This window comes from Oryctolagus cuniculus, chromosome 4 (genome assembly GCF_051225735.1).
Source record: "Oryctolagus cuniculus isolate XC-2025 breed Fujian yellow rabbit chromosome 4, ASM5122573v1, whole genome shotgun sequence".
Taxonomy (NCBI): Eukaryota; Metazoa; Chordata; class Mammalia; order Lagomorpha; family Leporidae; genus Oryctolagus; species Oryctolagus cuniculus.
Window position 1 is genome coordinate 112,827,857 of NC_142870.1, and position 16,842 is coordinate 112,844,698.

General features: G+C 38.6%; 1 protein-coding gene across 4 annotated transcripts in view; it reads left to right on the forward strand.

Annotated features, from left to right (window-relative positions):
- Positions 1 to 16,842, forward strand: part of WDR49 (WD repeat domain 49) — a 161,087-nt gene that overhangs the window by 31,685 nt on the left and 112,560 nt on the right. For all 4 annotated transcript variants that reach the window (XM_051818753.3, XM_089331008.1, XM_089331007.1 and 1 more), the window contains 2 exons: positions 12,884 to 13,051; positions 14,583 to 14,731. In XM_051818753.3, the coding sequence (XP_051674713.3) occupies positions 12,884 to 13,051; positions 14,583 to 14,731 (317 nt within the window). The remainder of the gene's footprint in view (positions 1 to 12,883; positions 13,052 to 14,582; positions 14,732 to 16,842) is intronic.

Below are 16,842 nucleotides of genomic sequence, written 5' to 3' on the forward strand. Positions count from 1 at the left end.
TCAGCAGCACACATTCATGTTTATAATCTAAAGAATCTAGTTTCAGAGTCTGATTTCCAACTCACTGCAAGTTTGGATCTAGGTGCAAAACAGTCATACAGGAGATTGTTTCAAGAAAGCTAGACAAAGTTTTGGCAGTAAACACTCAGGAGATGTTTACCAGGGAGTCCTTCTCTGCTATGACAATGCTCCTACTAACTCCTCTCATCAAACCAGAGAAGTTAGTAATAGTTTTGACAAGAAGTCATTAGGCATCCACCTTACATCCCTGATTTGGCTTCTTTTGACTTCTTTTTTCCACGAATATTAAAATGTCTTTTAAGGGAATTTATTGTTCTTCAGTTCATAATGTAGTAAGACAGCTCTACATGGTTAAATTCCTGAGACTCACTCAGTTCTTCAGGGATCAGCTTAAATGGCTGATATCATCACTTCCAAAAGTGTCTTGAATTTGATGGAGCTTATGTGAGAAATAAAATTTATACTTTCTATTTCATATCATATTCATTAAAATCTTTTTGAAGTCACCTCATAATCAGATGTTATGATTCTTAGGCTTTCCAGAAAGTCATCAAGCAAAATAAATGTCTAAGCTGTTGCCGGGATCTTTGCTGTTGAGTAGTCCACCTTCACTTTGACTGGACCACTTCCACCTCTTGTTAACCATTGCTTTCGTTGTGTTTTGTTTTCAGAAATGTACTGGTAAAGCCACCTTTCATCTCCTGTTTTAATTCTAAGAAATGCCTCAGGATCATGATCCTACTTATTTATAAAATTTCCAATGAAAATTTTGCTCCTGTCTGTAGCTGATCTGGACACAAAAGTTCAGTATTCATCAAGCAGAAAGTTCTCTCCACTTTAATTTTTCAGGCATAATTGTGTAAGCTGAATCAGTTGAGTGTCTGCATTGTTGGCCATTGGTTCTACTGAAAATCATCAGGATTAACTTTTTTTTTTCCTTAAAAATGTATAGACTATATTGTTGCTTCAATATCATCTCAACCTTTCTGTAGGAGTCATCTATTTGTAAACTGCTGATTTCTTTGGGACATTGTCCTATAAACTATGTGTAAAATATCAGTGATTTTCCTATTCTTCTACACAAGCTTTTCCATAAATTTTATGACTGTTCTTGCTTCAGTTTTAGCAGAACTCATGTTGTTATAATAGGGGCTCCTTTCAAATTCCTATCTTATTTTTAATGCCTCAAATCAAATCTTTTATAGATGTATCATAAAAAGCTAATGTGAGTTTATTCTGGTGGAAAAATTTTGAAATACATACTTTTTTTCATAATATGCATTTCCACTAATTTTAAAGACACCTCCTTTATATTTACCTTAGCCTGTTTATTTGAATTTTGGGCTTGATATATCAATCACTCAACAATTATTTGTTGACCTTTTATGACTTAAAACTATCCAAGGCATTTGAAACTGTAGAATACAGATTAATTATAGGGCCCAACCTTCAAGAAACTCAGTATCTGAAAGAGAATTAAGGGCTAATATAAAAGAACTTATTAGAACATTGTACAATGCTATTGAAACCTAACTATTGAACCATGTAAATAAGATTTTGAATTTTATAGTTGTTCTTAGGGGAAGAACCATTTTTGTAAGAATTTATTTATTTACTTGAAAGTCAGAGAGACAGATAGGCAGAGAGAGAGAGAGAAGGTGTTCCATCCCCTGGTTCACTCCCCAAATGGAGGCAACAGCTGGAGCTGAGCTGATCCAAAGTCAGGAGCCAGGAGCTTCTTCCAGGTCTCCCATGCAGGTGCAGGGGCCCAAGGACTTGGGCCATCTTCCACTGCTTTCCCAGGCCTTGACAGAGAGCTGGATGGAATGTAGAGCAGCCGGGACTTGAACAAGCACCCATATGGGATGCTGGCTCTGCAGGCAGCAGCCTTACCTGCTATGGCACAGTGCCGGTCCTGATGAAAAACACTTAAAGAAGGTTTATTTGGTAGTTCTGTTGAGGACAGATTAGAGGAGAAGTTGCAATCAGACTGGCTAATTAGAAGGATTTTTATAAACAGAAAAAGGTCAAATGATGAAACAAGAATGGAAGCAAGAATCTTTTAGAATCTGAGGTTTGAAAATGTGGAATGATGACTCATCTTAGAACAGCCTACAAAAATACCATTGACTAGGTAAGGAATTCTCTCCTTCAGCTCACAGGACCCCATCCGGACCCGACACTGTCTCTTCCCAGTGTATCGTCACAACTTCGACTTCTGGAGAAGTCTCAGATTCTGCCACCAAAGAGGAGTTCTTTCTTGTGAACATCAGTGCTGACACTGCCCTTCCCATTTCACTTCACCTCGTATTAACCTCTCAATTTTTCCTAATTCAGGGCAGCTCTTCCTTGCTTTATTCGTAAGGTTTTGGATTTTGATTTTGCTCCTGGATTCTCCTTTGAAATCTTGTTTTCAGAAGCTACTCAAACTGTGACAAAATCCTACCAATTTTGGTACCTACATTAGAATTTGTGTTCTGTCTGTCACAGCTTCCCAAACATAAAAGGAAATTTGGATATCTCACATGCAAATGACATTTATATATAAATAAAAAGTTAAAACATCCTTCTTAGTGCAGGCAAAACATCCTTTATTCTCTTAAGTGTTCATACATAATGTGTAATACATTATGCTACAAGATTTTACTGTTTTGTTGATTTTAAGCAATTTGTTTACAGTGTACCTTAATTTTTCTTGGAGGGCATATGTGTGTGTCATTTCATTAAAATTCTTGGATATATGGATCTATTATTTTCATGAAATTTGAAAAATTTTCTATTGTTATTTTTCAAAGTTTTCTGTCCCCTACATTTCTCTGTGACTCTAATTATTTGCCTTTTCAGAACTCAGTCCCACATCTTCCACCTACTTTTTCCTCTCCAAACTCTGGTCTTCATGTTCTCAACTCAAGAAGTTGCTAGACTCAGTGTAGTTTCCTTCTCCAGAGACCCATAGCTGGGAAATATCTTCTAAGAAAGTGTAGGGCTCCTTGTAGAGCTCACCTCATTTGCTTTCCCTTTTTCAGGTTTCACAGGTCTTCATTGCCTTTTGTTGAATGCTGAAAATATTATTTCTAATATTTGTCCAGTTTTTTAACTGCTTTTGGTAGGAAATTAAATTCAGTCTTCATTATAGCATCCAGGCTGGAAGCAGAATCCATCACAGTGCTTTTTAATCAGTGAACATACAGCAGATATCTGTTTAGCATGTAGCCTCTTTTCTTTATTGACTCCTTTTAGTCATTTTAATAATCCTTTACCAACTGTAATTATAGGAGCTTCTATGTGGCATTCAACCAAAAATTTTTAAATAACTACTATATAGCAGCGACTGTTTTTAAGCACAGATACAGTTCAATTGAATGCTGTCCATATCTGTCCTAAAAAATTTAATTTCTAACATGCTAACCAAGGAGACTTTTAAATTATTTCCTTAAGGTTTATTTATTATCGTATTCCCTTCAAAGCATCAAAACTCAGCAGCCAGTTGGTAACAGTTACTGAGTGCCCATCTGCACAGGGCATTGTGCACTAGGAAATTGAAAGAGACAATGGGCAGTTTATTTGCCAAGGAATGCTGGAGTGAGTGCGAGTGTCCTGTTGAGTTTGGCTCAGAGCAGAAAAGAATTGGCAGCCTCTGTACTTGGTTCTGAGAAACTGAGTTGTGTTTTAACATTGGGAGTTGCCAAAATAGTGAGCTACTTGAATTCATGTGGAAGAGTTACATTGTATTATTTTCCCTCTTTCATTTTTAAAAAACTTAGTTAAATCCCCCATTAATAATATTCATTAATTTCCTCTATGGGATTTTATGCTTTGATTGTGGGAAAAAACACCATTTTACAATTTGGCTTTGAAGGGGTTAGGTAAGTCATGGTGTGAACTCTATTGAAAAATTTTTCAAAAGAAAAGAGAGATGCTAAAAGAAATCATGCTCAATACTGTAGAACTGCTATTCTTAAATGGGTGATTTGCAGCTAAAATGAAGAAGTTCTGTGAAGAAAAGCAAATGTGGAAATCATGTTTGGTTTAATACGATGTAAGTGGATGTGAAGGAAAATGCCATAGAAGAGAAGACTACTCAAAAAGAAGAGAGCAAAGAACTATCTACAGAGGATTTTCTCTTCTTTCATGTTTTAGGTTTGAAGCTTATGTACCATTGAAAGGGGCACCTACTTCAGTCCTAACAAATGAATGGGTTCCTAATTTTAGATCTAGCAACAGAGATTATAAGTTTAAACATGGCCTTTTGTTGTTGCTTCAAGATCAGTAATTGCAATATAAGAAGGGAAGAAGACTGAAATAATGAGAAAGAAAGGAATAGGGAACGCAGGATGCAGCCAAATATATAGTGGGATTCAGAGTGATTCTGAATGATGCTCACTGGTCTGCAAGACTTACTCCATCAGAGCAAGCCAGCAGTGGCTGCTCTCATGTGATGCACATTTTACTCCTGCAGTATGAACTCACATTCTTTAGAACTCCAGAAGAATTATTTTTTGTGATTTTCTTCTCAGTGAGGGAAGGGAATATACAATTGAATAAAGAATGAAATATATGAACAAGTGTGATAATAATTTTTTACTGAAGCTAAGGATAAAATATCTAAAAAACTGAAATGTCAAAGGAAATACTCAGTTTCAAACATAAGGGTATTAGGATACTGCATTAAGATAAGGTTCACACTTCTTATTTAAAACTTTGAGGGAGAAAATGCTTTCATCATCTTTTCTGAGTGGTTCTGTGCCACATTTTAATGGAAAAATAATTACATTCTGAAATGCTCATAGGGTAAGCGTAGAGATTTTGAGCAATAGCAGCATGACATAGATGTCTCGAATCTCAGAGAGTTTTCCTTTTTAATAATTACCTTCTAGTACAGATAATATCATTTGAAACCTTGGAAACCATACACTGGGAATGTAGCTATTGAAGGAATGAGTGTGAAATGGTAAACAACAAAAACCCTTCATTCTTTATTATGTCATGTATCTCCACCTTTGTTTGATCAAGCCTAGTGAAAGACAGAAAGCAGTTTGAACAGTTAGAAAATCACTAAATACTGCATTAAACCTTGGAGTAGGTGCCAAGGAAGTTAGAAGACTGACATCATGTTGTCTCTCCTTGGGGAGACTTTCTAGTTTATAGGCACCAAGTTTGCGAGAGAAGCCAGATATGATGTCTTGCTTGTGCATTGCTCCACTTCCCTGCACCTAAATCAGTCCTCCAGACAAAATGAGGTTGCACCACCGAGTCAGCAAGACCACACTGCCTTGCCTGCCAGTTTTTTTTTTTTTACTGTGTTTATAGCAATTGGAGTCAGCTGTGAGCCTGTGTTGTAAACCTGAAGACAGGAGTCTTTTCCTGCAGCTTATTCTATAGGATGGTGGAAAAGTAAGCTCCATCCATATCACTTACATGAGTCTACTTGATATTGATATTTTTGAAAAGTCATTAAATAAATCACAGTGTTCTTCTTCTTTTTTTTTTTTTTTTTTTTTTGGACAGGCAGAGTGGACAGTGAGAGAGAGAAAGGTCTTCCTTTGCTGTTGGTTCACCCTCCAGTGGCTACCACGGCTGGTGCGCTGCGGCCAGCGCACCATGCTGATCTGAAGCCAGGAGCCAGGTGCTTACCCTGGTCTCCCATGGGGTACAGGGCCCAAGCACTTGGGCCATCCATCCTCCACTGCACTCCCTGGCCACAGCAGAGAGCTGGCCTGGAAGAGGGGCAACAGGGACAGAATCCGGCGCCCCGACCGGGACTAGAACCCGGTGTGCCGGCGCCGCTAGGTGGAGGACTAGCCTATTGAGCCGCGGCGCCGGCCTCACAGTGTTCTTTTGCAGTGGTGAAATTTGATTTTAGAAATGCAGTTTGACTTCTAGAGATGGAATGGATACAATTATGCTTTCTTTTGTCTTTGAAAAGGGAACTCCTTACAATACAGAGAACTCTTTAGTGGGCTCAGGGTACGGGATTCCATGTTTAAAATGAGAAGTAAGAACAAAAATGAAACCCCTTCAACAAGAGAACATCAAAGAAAGGTCAAAGTAGGGTGTTTTCCTAAGTCACATGACTGTTAAAGTAAAAGCTAGAAAAATTCTAGGAATTCCAATGAAAAATGATCCAATTTCTTATGCTGTAACCTCAGTCTGTTGACAAATGTTGTAAAGTAGCCTTATTCTATCTTATTCTATGTGTACTTAAAAGCATTACTACCTAGTTTTCAGACATCACTTTTCATTTTCAAATCACTTTTCCATATTAATAGCCAATACATAAGGTCATTTTTTAAAAAAGATTTGTTTATTTATTTGAGTTCCTGAGAGAGAGAGAGAGAGATATCTTTCATCCGCTGGTTCACTCCCTAAATGACTGCAATGGTTGGAGCTGGGCCAACCCGAAGCCAGGAGCCAGGAGCTTCTTTTGGGTCTCCCATGTGGGTGCAGGGGTTCAAGGACTTGGGCCACCTTCTGCTGCCTTTTCCAGTGCATTAGCAGGGAGCTGGTTTGAAAGTGGAGCATCCAGGACCTGAACAGGCACCCGTATGGGATGCTGGCACTGCAGGTGGCAGCTTTACCCATTTTGCCGCAGGGCCAGCCCCCACAGGATCGTTTTGACAGAACACACGAGGACCATGATCGATGCCAGGGTCACTTAATGCCTTTTTTATGCTTTTGTGGCTAGTGAGTGGAAGAGCTGAAAGTTAACATCTTAATGGACATATGTGATCAAATTGTGTTTTTTTCCTCTAAAAATATTATATAAACATAATTTAAAAATAATTTTCTCCTTCAACACCCAAACTTGCTGAGAATATTAAAAACAAATCATTGAGTTTTATCTTACCAGCTCATTCCATTACCTAGCTTCATATTTTAACAATTTTTCCATCAGAAACTATCATTTTCTACTTCAGCTCAAGAAATGAGGACAACATTTTTATTTATTAGATAATTTGATTTTAAGGAAATGAAATTTTTCTCACGTTTTACTCGGGCATTCTCAAGAGCTCTGGCATGTTACAATTCAATCAGAAACAAGTTATATCTTGGTTTAGAAAGAAAGTGTGAATTTCTGAGTCTACAGTGTGTGACACTGCAGGCCTGTAAATGTCACTGGGTAATCCACAGATTCAAACCTTAAAGCTACGCTGAACTCCAGAGGAGAACATACTGCTTTATAAGCCTTCCTTTGAACCTCAAAATTAAAGATGATAACTGGATAGAATGGGGGAATACATGACAAAATAATTTTGTTGGTGGAAATCTTTGATTTGGATTGTACTGTAATTGTATTATGAAATTTTTGTGGATTTGAAGATTTAATTATGGTGTGTTATGTTGTACACTTTATTTTTAAAAAAAAAGATTTATGTATTCGAAGGCAGAGTGATAGAGTAAGATGGAAAGAGAGAGAGAGAGAGGAGAGAGGAAAAGAAAGAGAGAGAGAGAGAAAGAGGGATCAATCTCCATCCATTGGTTCAGCCCCCAAATGGACGCAACAGCCAGGGCTGGGTAAGGCTGAAGCCGGGAGCCAGGAGTTTCATCCTGATCTTCCATGTGGGTAGCTTTGGCCCAAGCACATGGGTCCTTCTCTGCTGCTTTCCCAGGCACATTAGCAGGGAGCTGGATTGAAAGTGGAGCAGCCGGGACTTAAACCCACACTCATATGAGATGGTGGGGTCACTGGTGGCAGTTTTACCTGCTGCACCAAAACATCAGCTTCATATGCTGTACACTTGAAAACTTGCAATTTTGCTTCATGGGGTGTCAGGTTATAGCAACCCTTAGAATTTTCTGTGAAAAAAGGGAATACTTTCAGCAAGGTTGTTTCCTGAAGGAGAACACTTGCTTGCCATCAGGTTTTATGCTGTTGGTCCTTCTAATAAGGTAGTAAGGTAGTACTAATTGTGTAGCCCTTGATCTGGAACATTTACACCCATAAAATTAATTACTCGCAAATGAAATTCAAAGTATTCCCTTATTTATTTATTTATTTGAAAGGCAGAGTTAGAGTGTCAGCAGCAGAGTAAAAAAGTGAGGTCTTCCATCTGCTGGTTCACTCCCTAGATGGCCACAATGGCCGGAGCTGGGCCAATCTGAATCCAGGAGTCAGGAGCTTCTTCTGGGTTTCCCACATAGGTGCAAGGGCCCAAGCACCTGGGCCATCTTCCTCTGCTTCCCCAGACCATAGCAGAGAGCTGGATCGGAAGTGGAGCAGCCGAGATTTGAACCAGTGACCATATGGGATGCTGGCACTGCAATGGTGGCTTTACCTGCTATGCCACAACACTGGCACTAATGTATTTCTTTTGGGGGACAGAAATGCAGCTGTAATAGAAAGAACCCTGATCTGGACATGGTGTGTATCTGACAATGTGGATGGTAGAAAAGAAGGATGCAATGGCACAGAAAATGTGAGCTCACAGCCAAACTGCACTGGATTCAATCTCATCTCCACTTCTAACTAGCTATATACCCTTGAGCATGTTAGCTGTCAGGTAGTCTATCTCCTTATCGTAAACTTGGGATAATTTACCAAGTGAAGATTATCAGTGGGTGATGGCACCCAGCATAAAGGCTGGCACATGGGAGGAACCCATGGATTGTCTTAATAATTCTTATAAGTAATTCAGAGATGGAGAGGAGGGGAAATTGGGCAATACGGACATGAGCAAGAAACACACCACCAAGGCAAACTGTGCAGAGTGGACAAGTAGACAGTTCTGCCCTGAGGCATTGTCTCTGTTTCATGACACATGTCGCTATGAATTATTCTGTGTGCCTGATGCTCTGTGAGGCAGCTCTGCTTTGGTCCCCTTTCGGAAGGTCTCCTTAACATTCTAACCCCTCCCCCTTTCTCTTAGAAATTGTATTTTGGCATTAAGAGAAGCCCATGGTTGAGACTTATGAATGGAAGTGGAGGAGGTTCTGAAAATCCTGACATTTTATTCAGACTCTAGTGTGGGTGCAAATCTTTCTGGTGGAAAGAATTTCTATCTTTCAACTTATTCTCAAAGAAGCCTTTGGCTTCCTGGACTCCACAGAATGAATCCAAGGGCTTTGCTACCCAAAGTATAGTACTCAGAGTACCAGCAGCAACACCTGGGTACACCCAAGGACTGCAGAATCTCAGGTTTACAGAAGGAGAATCTTCTTTCTGACACGATCTCCGGATGATCTTATGCATATTAAAATTCAAGAAGTCCCATTTCCCCAGTAGTCCAGGGATCAGGCCTTGTATTCTGAACTTGAGCTCTGGCTCTGCCAGATACGGCTGTTCCGAGCATGGATTTGTAATCTTTTTTTAAAAAAGATTTTATTTATTTATTTGAGAGGTAGAGTTACAGACAGAGAGAGGGAGAGAGGTCCTCCATCCGATGGTTCACTCCCTAACTGGCCCCAATGGCTGAAGCTGCGCTGATCCGAAGCCAGGAGCCAGAAGCCCCCTCCGGGTCTCCCACGTGAGTGCAGGGGCCCAAAAACTTGGGCTATCCTCCACTGCTTTCCCAGGCCACAGCAGAGAGCTGGATCGGAAGAGGAGCAGCCGGGATTAGAACCGGCATCCATATGGGATGCCAGTGCCACAGGCAGAGGATTAACCTACTGCGCCACAGATTTGTAATCTTGTAAGTGGCACCAAATGGAGTCAACCTCAGGATTCCAGACCTGAGTTTGACAACAAACAATTGCTGACTTTAATGAAATCATTGAATAAACGTTTGTATGTGATTCTATATTTCTCCATCTGCAGGACAAAGAAGTATAGTAGCTCTCAGTTCTGGAGTTTACCTTTTGTTTCCCATACAGGTGTTTTGTCATGATTTCTCATCCACTGAGATGCTGTTTGTGAGCATTCATCAAATGTCTTCTAAATTCTCTCTCTGTGTGTGTGTGTGTGTGAGTGTGTGTTAGTGTGTGTGTGAGAGAGAATCTTCTCTCTGACACCATCTCCAGATGAGTCACACTGATTTCTTTCTTCTTTGGACTTCTATTACGCTTTCTGTACCATTCAGTTTACCACTTTATTATGTACTAAAGTGTTTTCTAACTGTTTGGATCACATATCTTTTCTTCCAGACTTGGGCCATAAGATTTACATCCTGAGTACGCTGACTTTTCTGTTGTCCTTATTATAGCACAGGGCACATAGTTGATGTCCAATAAGTCTTTGGAGATGCGATGCTATGGTTGGAGAGAGGATATCTATACTGACATATTGAATAGTCTCAATTAATTTAGTTATAAATTGTTCACGTTAAGTCACTTTTCCCTAGGGAGATAGCTAGGAAACATTCTATATTAAGCTATTCACACATCAAAATCAGCTCTTGAAAGGATCTTCCCATTATTACTAAAGGCAAGGAAATTGTCAATCCATTCCTTCTTCTCTGACCTCTTCAATTGTATTGTTTTTTATAATCGCTAGGATTTATCCACTTAGGAGTTGATATTGGCATGTGAATTACTTAATTTTTAATCTATCCATTTTGGTTCAAACAGTTTGCCGTCACAAAATACTGTGTACAGATATATACACATATATAGATGTTCATACACACACAGAGAAAACAACATGCTACTTCACAAAAACAGTAAAATTAAATACTTTTTAATGAGGGATGGTTTTTAATGAAGTTAGAAGTACTTCTGTATAAAGAGTCCTATATCAGTCAGCTTTTCACTACTACAATGAAATACCCAAGACAACTTCCTTTATAAAGAGAAGAGCTCTATTTAGCTCACAGTTTTGGTAGCAGAAATCCAAGATCAGGTAGCCTCTATTGATCTGACATCGGATGAGGATGGCAATGGCAGAGTGTGTGCAAAAGTTTATATAGTAAGCCAGGAAACTGAGTCCACAGCTGCACCCGATTTTGCTTTTGTAACCAACTCTTTTGCAAGAATTACCTTCCCAGGGCCCATCCCTAAAAACCTAAGGAACTCCAATTGGTCCATATGCTAAATACCATAATTGGGCTAAGTTTCTACCTTTCTAGTGTAATTGACTTCTGATTTTTAGTTCTTTATGTCTGCATGGGTGTGGAAACCAAATCCTGTTCAAATCACAGCAGTTCCTTTCTTAGTCTGTTTGGGCTGGTATAACAAAATACCATAACTGGGCATCTTATAAACAAAATAAATTTATTTTCACAGTTATGGAATCTGAGAAGTCCAAGATTTGGTGCCTGCTGAAAGCCCACTTGCTACTTGATGGATGATGCCTCTTAGTACATATTCACATGGTGGAAAGGCCATCTTTTAAAGGCACCATATCTTAATACTATCTTTTTGTAGGTTTAAGATTTCAACATATGAATCTTAGGGCTATGGAAGGATGCAAAATTTCAGACCATAACAGTAACTGTTAGGACTTTTGAAGACTCTAAGGTTTTATGCAATTTTCATGTTATTCATCAGCAAATTAGCTTGTCATTTCCATTACAACTAGCAATGCTGCTATTATAGTGTCTACTTGAAGACAGAAATTTTAAAAATACAGTGAGAGAATACATAAGACCCTTGTGTCAGAGAAAAATAACTTTATTGTTCATAGAATAAGCAGCATAAGTATTGGCATATTTATCTCCATTCTTCTTGACACCCATTCCGTAAAGGCAGACAGATGGGCCAGTGAGTACCTTCACATACAGTGTATTGTATTATAGGAGAGGAATCACAAATTGAGGGAATCTGGGTCTTTTAGAGCGGATAAAATGCATGCCTGCCTTCTGTTCTAGAGGAAGCTACTCTTTACTATTTTGGGAAGCAATCATGCAAGCTGTTTTCTCCAAAGGGAGACACTATCCCTACATCTAAGGTTGTTTGTTGCAAAAATCTTTAAAAGATAATCTAGAACAAAGGGCTGTCGGTGCTTAGCTTCAAAGAAGTTCAGAAATGCTAGTGACCCTTTGAGAACTGCCTCGCAGAGTGTCAACTTTGCTTCTATATAATAAGCAGCTCAGAAATATGTCTAAGGGTTATTCTATTAAAGCAACCCTTTAATAGCTATTCAAAAGAATAAAATTCCTCTTTGTGTGAGGCAGGAATTTGACCATGAGGTCAAATCAGAAATCTTATAATAATTTAGCCACAAAATAACTGAGTAGAATACAAAAAGAATTTCTACCTAACCCTGGAAGACACTGTGGTGTGAAAGGGGTCAAGAGCACCTATGGCTATTTGATGTTTGGAGCCTGTGAGTCTGACAGAGATGGGAAATGCTCCTGGCAAAAGGGAGCAGGACCATTATCCTTGGATGGGAAGTAGGATTTTGCTCTACAACATCTGCCATTGTGTTGTCAGGAACACAGAAACAGGTATTTTGACATGAACTTGTAGCTGTGTTTGTGAACCTTGGTAGGGAGCTAAGTCCTAGCCATTCTATTTGCACCATTACCAGTCAGAATTAGAACTATTTTTGAGCAAGAACTGGACCTTTGGGGAGGTCCAGGTAGGTAGGTGGTTAACTCCTATTGCCTGCCCCCTGTCCCAAGCAAAAACATAGGAATTTGGTCAATTACTTATCTTACTAGAATTCTATATGATTATTCTGATGAACATTGTATCTTGTCAAGTGTTCACAAAAAAAAAAAAAAAAGAAAGAAAGAAAGAAAAAGCAAAAGAAAAAAAAAGCCATCAAGATATCCCTTGAATGGAAAAAGAAAAAGTCAAAATGCAGAATTTGCTATAACCTCTCAGTAAATTCCTGGTTAGAGGCATTTTCTGAGTATTGGGTTGTATGATTATAACCTGAGTTTAATTTTTTAACTTTTCATATTAAAACTGTTTTATTTTGCTAAAATCTTGTGAAGAACTAACTAAAGATCATTTTCTTCTTTTTTAATTTTTTTTGTATCAGTCATGTACAGTGCATCTTTAGATGCTATCATTTCCAGTACAACCAGCAATGCAAATACTGTGGTGCTGGCTTGGAGAGAGAAATCAAAAAAGCATCTGAAAATGACATCCTTCAACATTGCCCAGGGCATTCATGCTTTTGATTACCACTCTCAGCTCAATTTAATTGGTATGTAAAATAAATCATGGTAACTATGAGGGCCCCATAAATAGTCTGCAATGTATATTTGTATGCACAAAACCTCTCCACCTTGTTGCTTTATTGCCAGAGAGACCAACTTGAACAGCTCATATTTTATTGCCTGAGAATGCCTGAAAATGATGCACTGTGGTGTGTGGTGTATATGAACTACGTTGGGGTGAAAACATGAGAAAGTGCCTCAATGCTTTAATGAGGCTTCTTATTGGAGTTGGTGGGGGATATTCAATGATAGAGAGGAGGAAGACAGACCTTGCAGCATCTGCCATTTTGCCATTTCTCTAACACCACCAAATGTTCCATCCAAATTAATAGATCATTCCATTACAGCTGCTGTTACTACCATTACTACTACTATTACTACACACACCCACCAGTGGAATACAGCAAAATGTAGTGTGCTTTTCAGTTGCTTTTGGAACATGATCTCAAGTTATTTTTGAAAAATTTCAAATTATGCCAGCTTTAGTTTACTACAGAAGGATTCCTTTGATGTAAAAGAGTACATTTAAACTGGGAAGATATAAAGATTTTCAGGAATTAGCTCTTCAAATAAAATATTTAGACAATCTGAAAGCTGAGATGTTGATATATGCTAGTTCAAACACTATTTAAAAAGTAAGGTATACTGTATTGTTGAAAAATTAATGGGATAATTACAGAGAATGTGAGAATGCACATAGCTTACAGGATGGGTAATAATAACCCTCAATCAATAATTATCACTCATATGAAGGGTATTGATATCTGTTAAGTGGTGGGTTCCCTAACATTTCCAACAATAATAGCTGACAATACTGGCTAAAGATACCTTGAATATGGATTCAGGAATATGCCAGCATCAAACTTTGAAGGAGTAGAGAAGGCTGGAAAGGGCGCATCTGTTTGGCAAGTACCCAAATATCAGCCATTTAATTCATTAATTGTTTCAATCCCTTTCTGCTGGTTACTACTTTGTCCCTGTCACTATGCGGAAAAAATGATGAATAAGCTCAGCTCAGGGTTGTTCCTAAACAACAGAATAGCAAAGAGTGCTATACAGAATTTCCACAGACCTGAATATGCACTGCATTCCTTTTTCCTGAATACATATGACAAATTCAAGATCAAAAATCCTTATTCTGTCACTAAAGCAGAACAAAGTATGTTTGTGCTGCTTGTTTGTTTGTATACACATGATTATTTACAGGACTGTGAACATAATTTGGCTGCACTGCTGGATGGTTTATAATTCCCTTCTACCTCACATGGTATCTCTCCCCATGATGCAGCCCCCTTACTCCCTACTGTGTTTACTTTTTTCTGTTGATAGCATTCATGCTTTATTGGCCTAGTCTAGCTGGACGTTGCAAGATTTTGCTTCTTTTGAGAGTAGATTCATTAGTGTTTGTTGGAAGGCCCTTATCATCTGAGAGCTATGTGATAAACTCATTTCAGAGAGAAAGTATTGTGGATTATTCATGCCATTAAAAACATTTTTTTTCTTTTCTATTCTGATTAGCAACTGCTGGCATTAACAATAAAGTTTGCCTTTGGAATCCCTATGTTGTTTCCAAACCAGTGGGTATCCTCTGGGGTCACTCAGCCAGTGTAGTAGCTGTTCAGTTCTTTGTTGAAAGAAAACAACTTTTCAGCTTCTCCCAAGACAAAGTAAGTAACATGCTTTTAATTTATTTAGTTCTACAAAGTAAGTAACGTGCTTTTAATTTATTTAGTTCTACGTCCCTAACTGCTACCCAGATTTATCCTGGGTCATGAATTTCTCTATGATGATGTTTATTTTTAAAATATACTGGCTGGAATAAATGTTGTGGTGCAACAGGTTAAGTTGCCATTTGGAGTATCCATAGCCCATATCAGAGTGCCTCATATGGAGTTCTGCCTCTGCTTCTGATCCAGCTTCTTGCTAATGTGCATACTGGGAAGCAGCAGATGATGGCTCAAGAACTAGGGTTCCTAGCACCCACCTGAATGGAGTTCTTGATTCCTGGCTTCGCCTGGCTCAGCTCTGAGTGTTGTGGGCACTGGGAAAGTGAACCAGTGGATGGAAGATCTCTGTCTCTCTCTGCCTCTGTCTCTGTCTCTGTCTCTCTTTCTTTCTCTGTTGTTCTGCCTTTGCAATAAATAAGAATAAATATATAAACTAAAAAGTTTACTGGCCATATACTACATCTTTGATAGTTGCTTCAAAATAGTCTTGGACAAATGAACAAAGTATTTTATTAAAAGTTCATTCCATCAGTATATTAAGATATTGAATCCTTACTCTTGAGCTTTCACTATGTCACATAAAAATAGTTTCCAAAGTTCTCACTAAGTCATTAGATGAAACAGAACTGGGGATGAGGAATTGTTGCTCTGGGAAGGTAAAAAGTAGGCACAGCCAATTAGCTCTTGTTACTTTGATATTGAAGAAACTTGGAAAATTAGAAATTGAAGATAATCCATCTTAGAAACAAAAGCAGAAAAAAAATCCATAGAACAGTTTTGTTAAAGATTTATGTATTTATATTGGGAAGGAAGACATAAAACTGCTAGCAAATGTCATTATTGCATGTATAGAAAATTCAAAAGTACATCATAAGTACCCCTGGAACAATGTTAGTGTAGCAAAGTGGCGAATTACATGTACAATTTAATTGTTGTTCCATGTATGGGTAAGAGCTAGGATTTGAAATTTAAAAACAAAATTAAGCATCATTTAAAATTGCATCAGGTTAAAAAGCAAATCCCAATCGGTGTCTTTTAACTGGACAGTTCAGGCCATTAACGTTCAATGTGACTAATGAAAAGTGGTAACTTTGCCCTGCCATTTGCCAAAGATAAGTTCTAATATATGCTTTGAATTCCCTGTGATCTTTTGCTGTGAGGTTTCCTTCCTTTATCTTCTTTCATACTGATGACCGTGTTTCTGACTTACCTCAAACGGTAGAGTTAGAAACATACCAGGGGATTCCAATTCAATCCCATCAAGGTGGCATGTACCAATGCCATCTCACTAGTCCCAGTGATCAATTTCTGTGCACAATTGATCATAATGATAGGACTAAGAACCAAAGGGATCACATAAACAAGAATAGTGTCTGCAAATACTAGCTGATAGAATCAAAAAGGGAGAGAATGATCCAACATGGGAAGTGAGATACACAGCAGACCCATAGAATGGCAGATGTCCTAAACAGCACTCTGGCCTCAGAATCAGCCCTTAAGGCATGCGGATCCAGCTGAAAAGCCCATGAGAGTATTTCAGGCATGGAAAGCCAAGACACTCTGGGGAAAAAAAAAAATGAAAGATCTCCACGAGTGAGATCCCAGTGGAAAGAACGGGTCATCAAAGAAGGAGGTACCTTTCTCTGAAGGGAGGAGAGAACTTCCACTTTGACCATGGCCTTGTCTAAATATGATCAGAGTCAGTGAACTCAGGGGGCTTCCATAGCCTTGGAAACTCATGACAAGAGCCTAGGGTGATTACTGATGCCATAAACAAGAGTGTCAATTTGTTAAGTCAACAACAGGAGTCACTGTGTACTTACTCCTCATGTAGGATCTTTGTCCTTAGTGGGCTGTACATTGAGATTTAATGCTATAACTAGTACTCAAATAGTATTTTTCACTTTATGTTTCTGTGTGGGAGCAAACTGTTGAAATCTTTACTTAATGTATGCTAAACTGATCTTCTGTATATAAAGAGAATCGAAAATGAATCTTGATGTGAATGGAAGGGGAAAGGGAGTGGGAAAGGGGAGGGTTGCGGGTGGGAG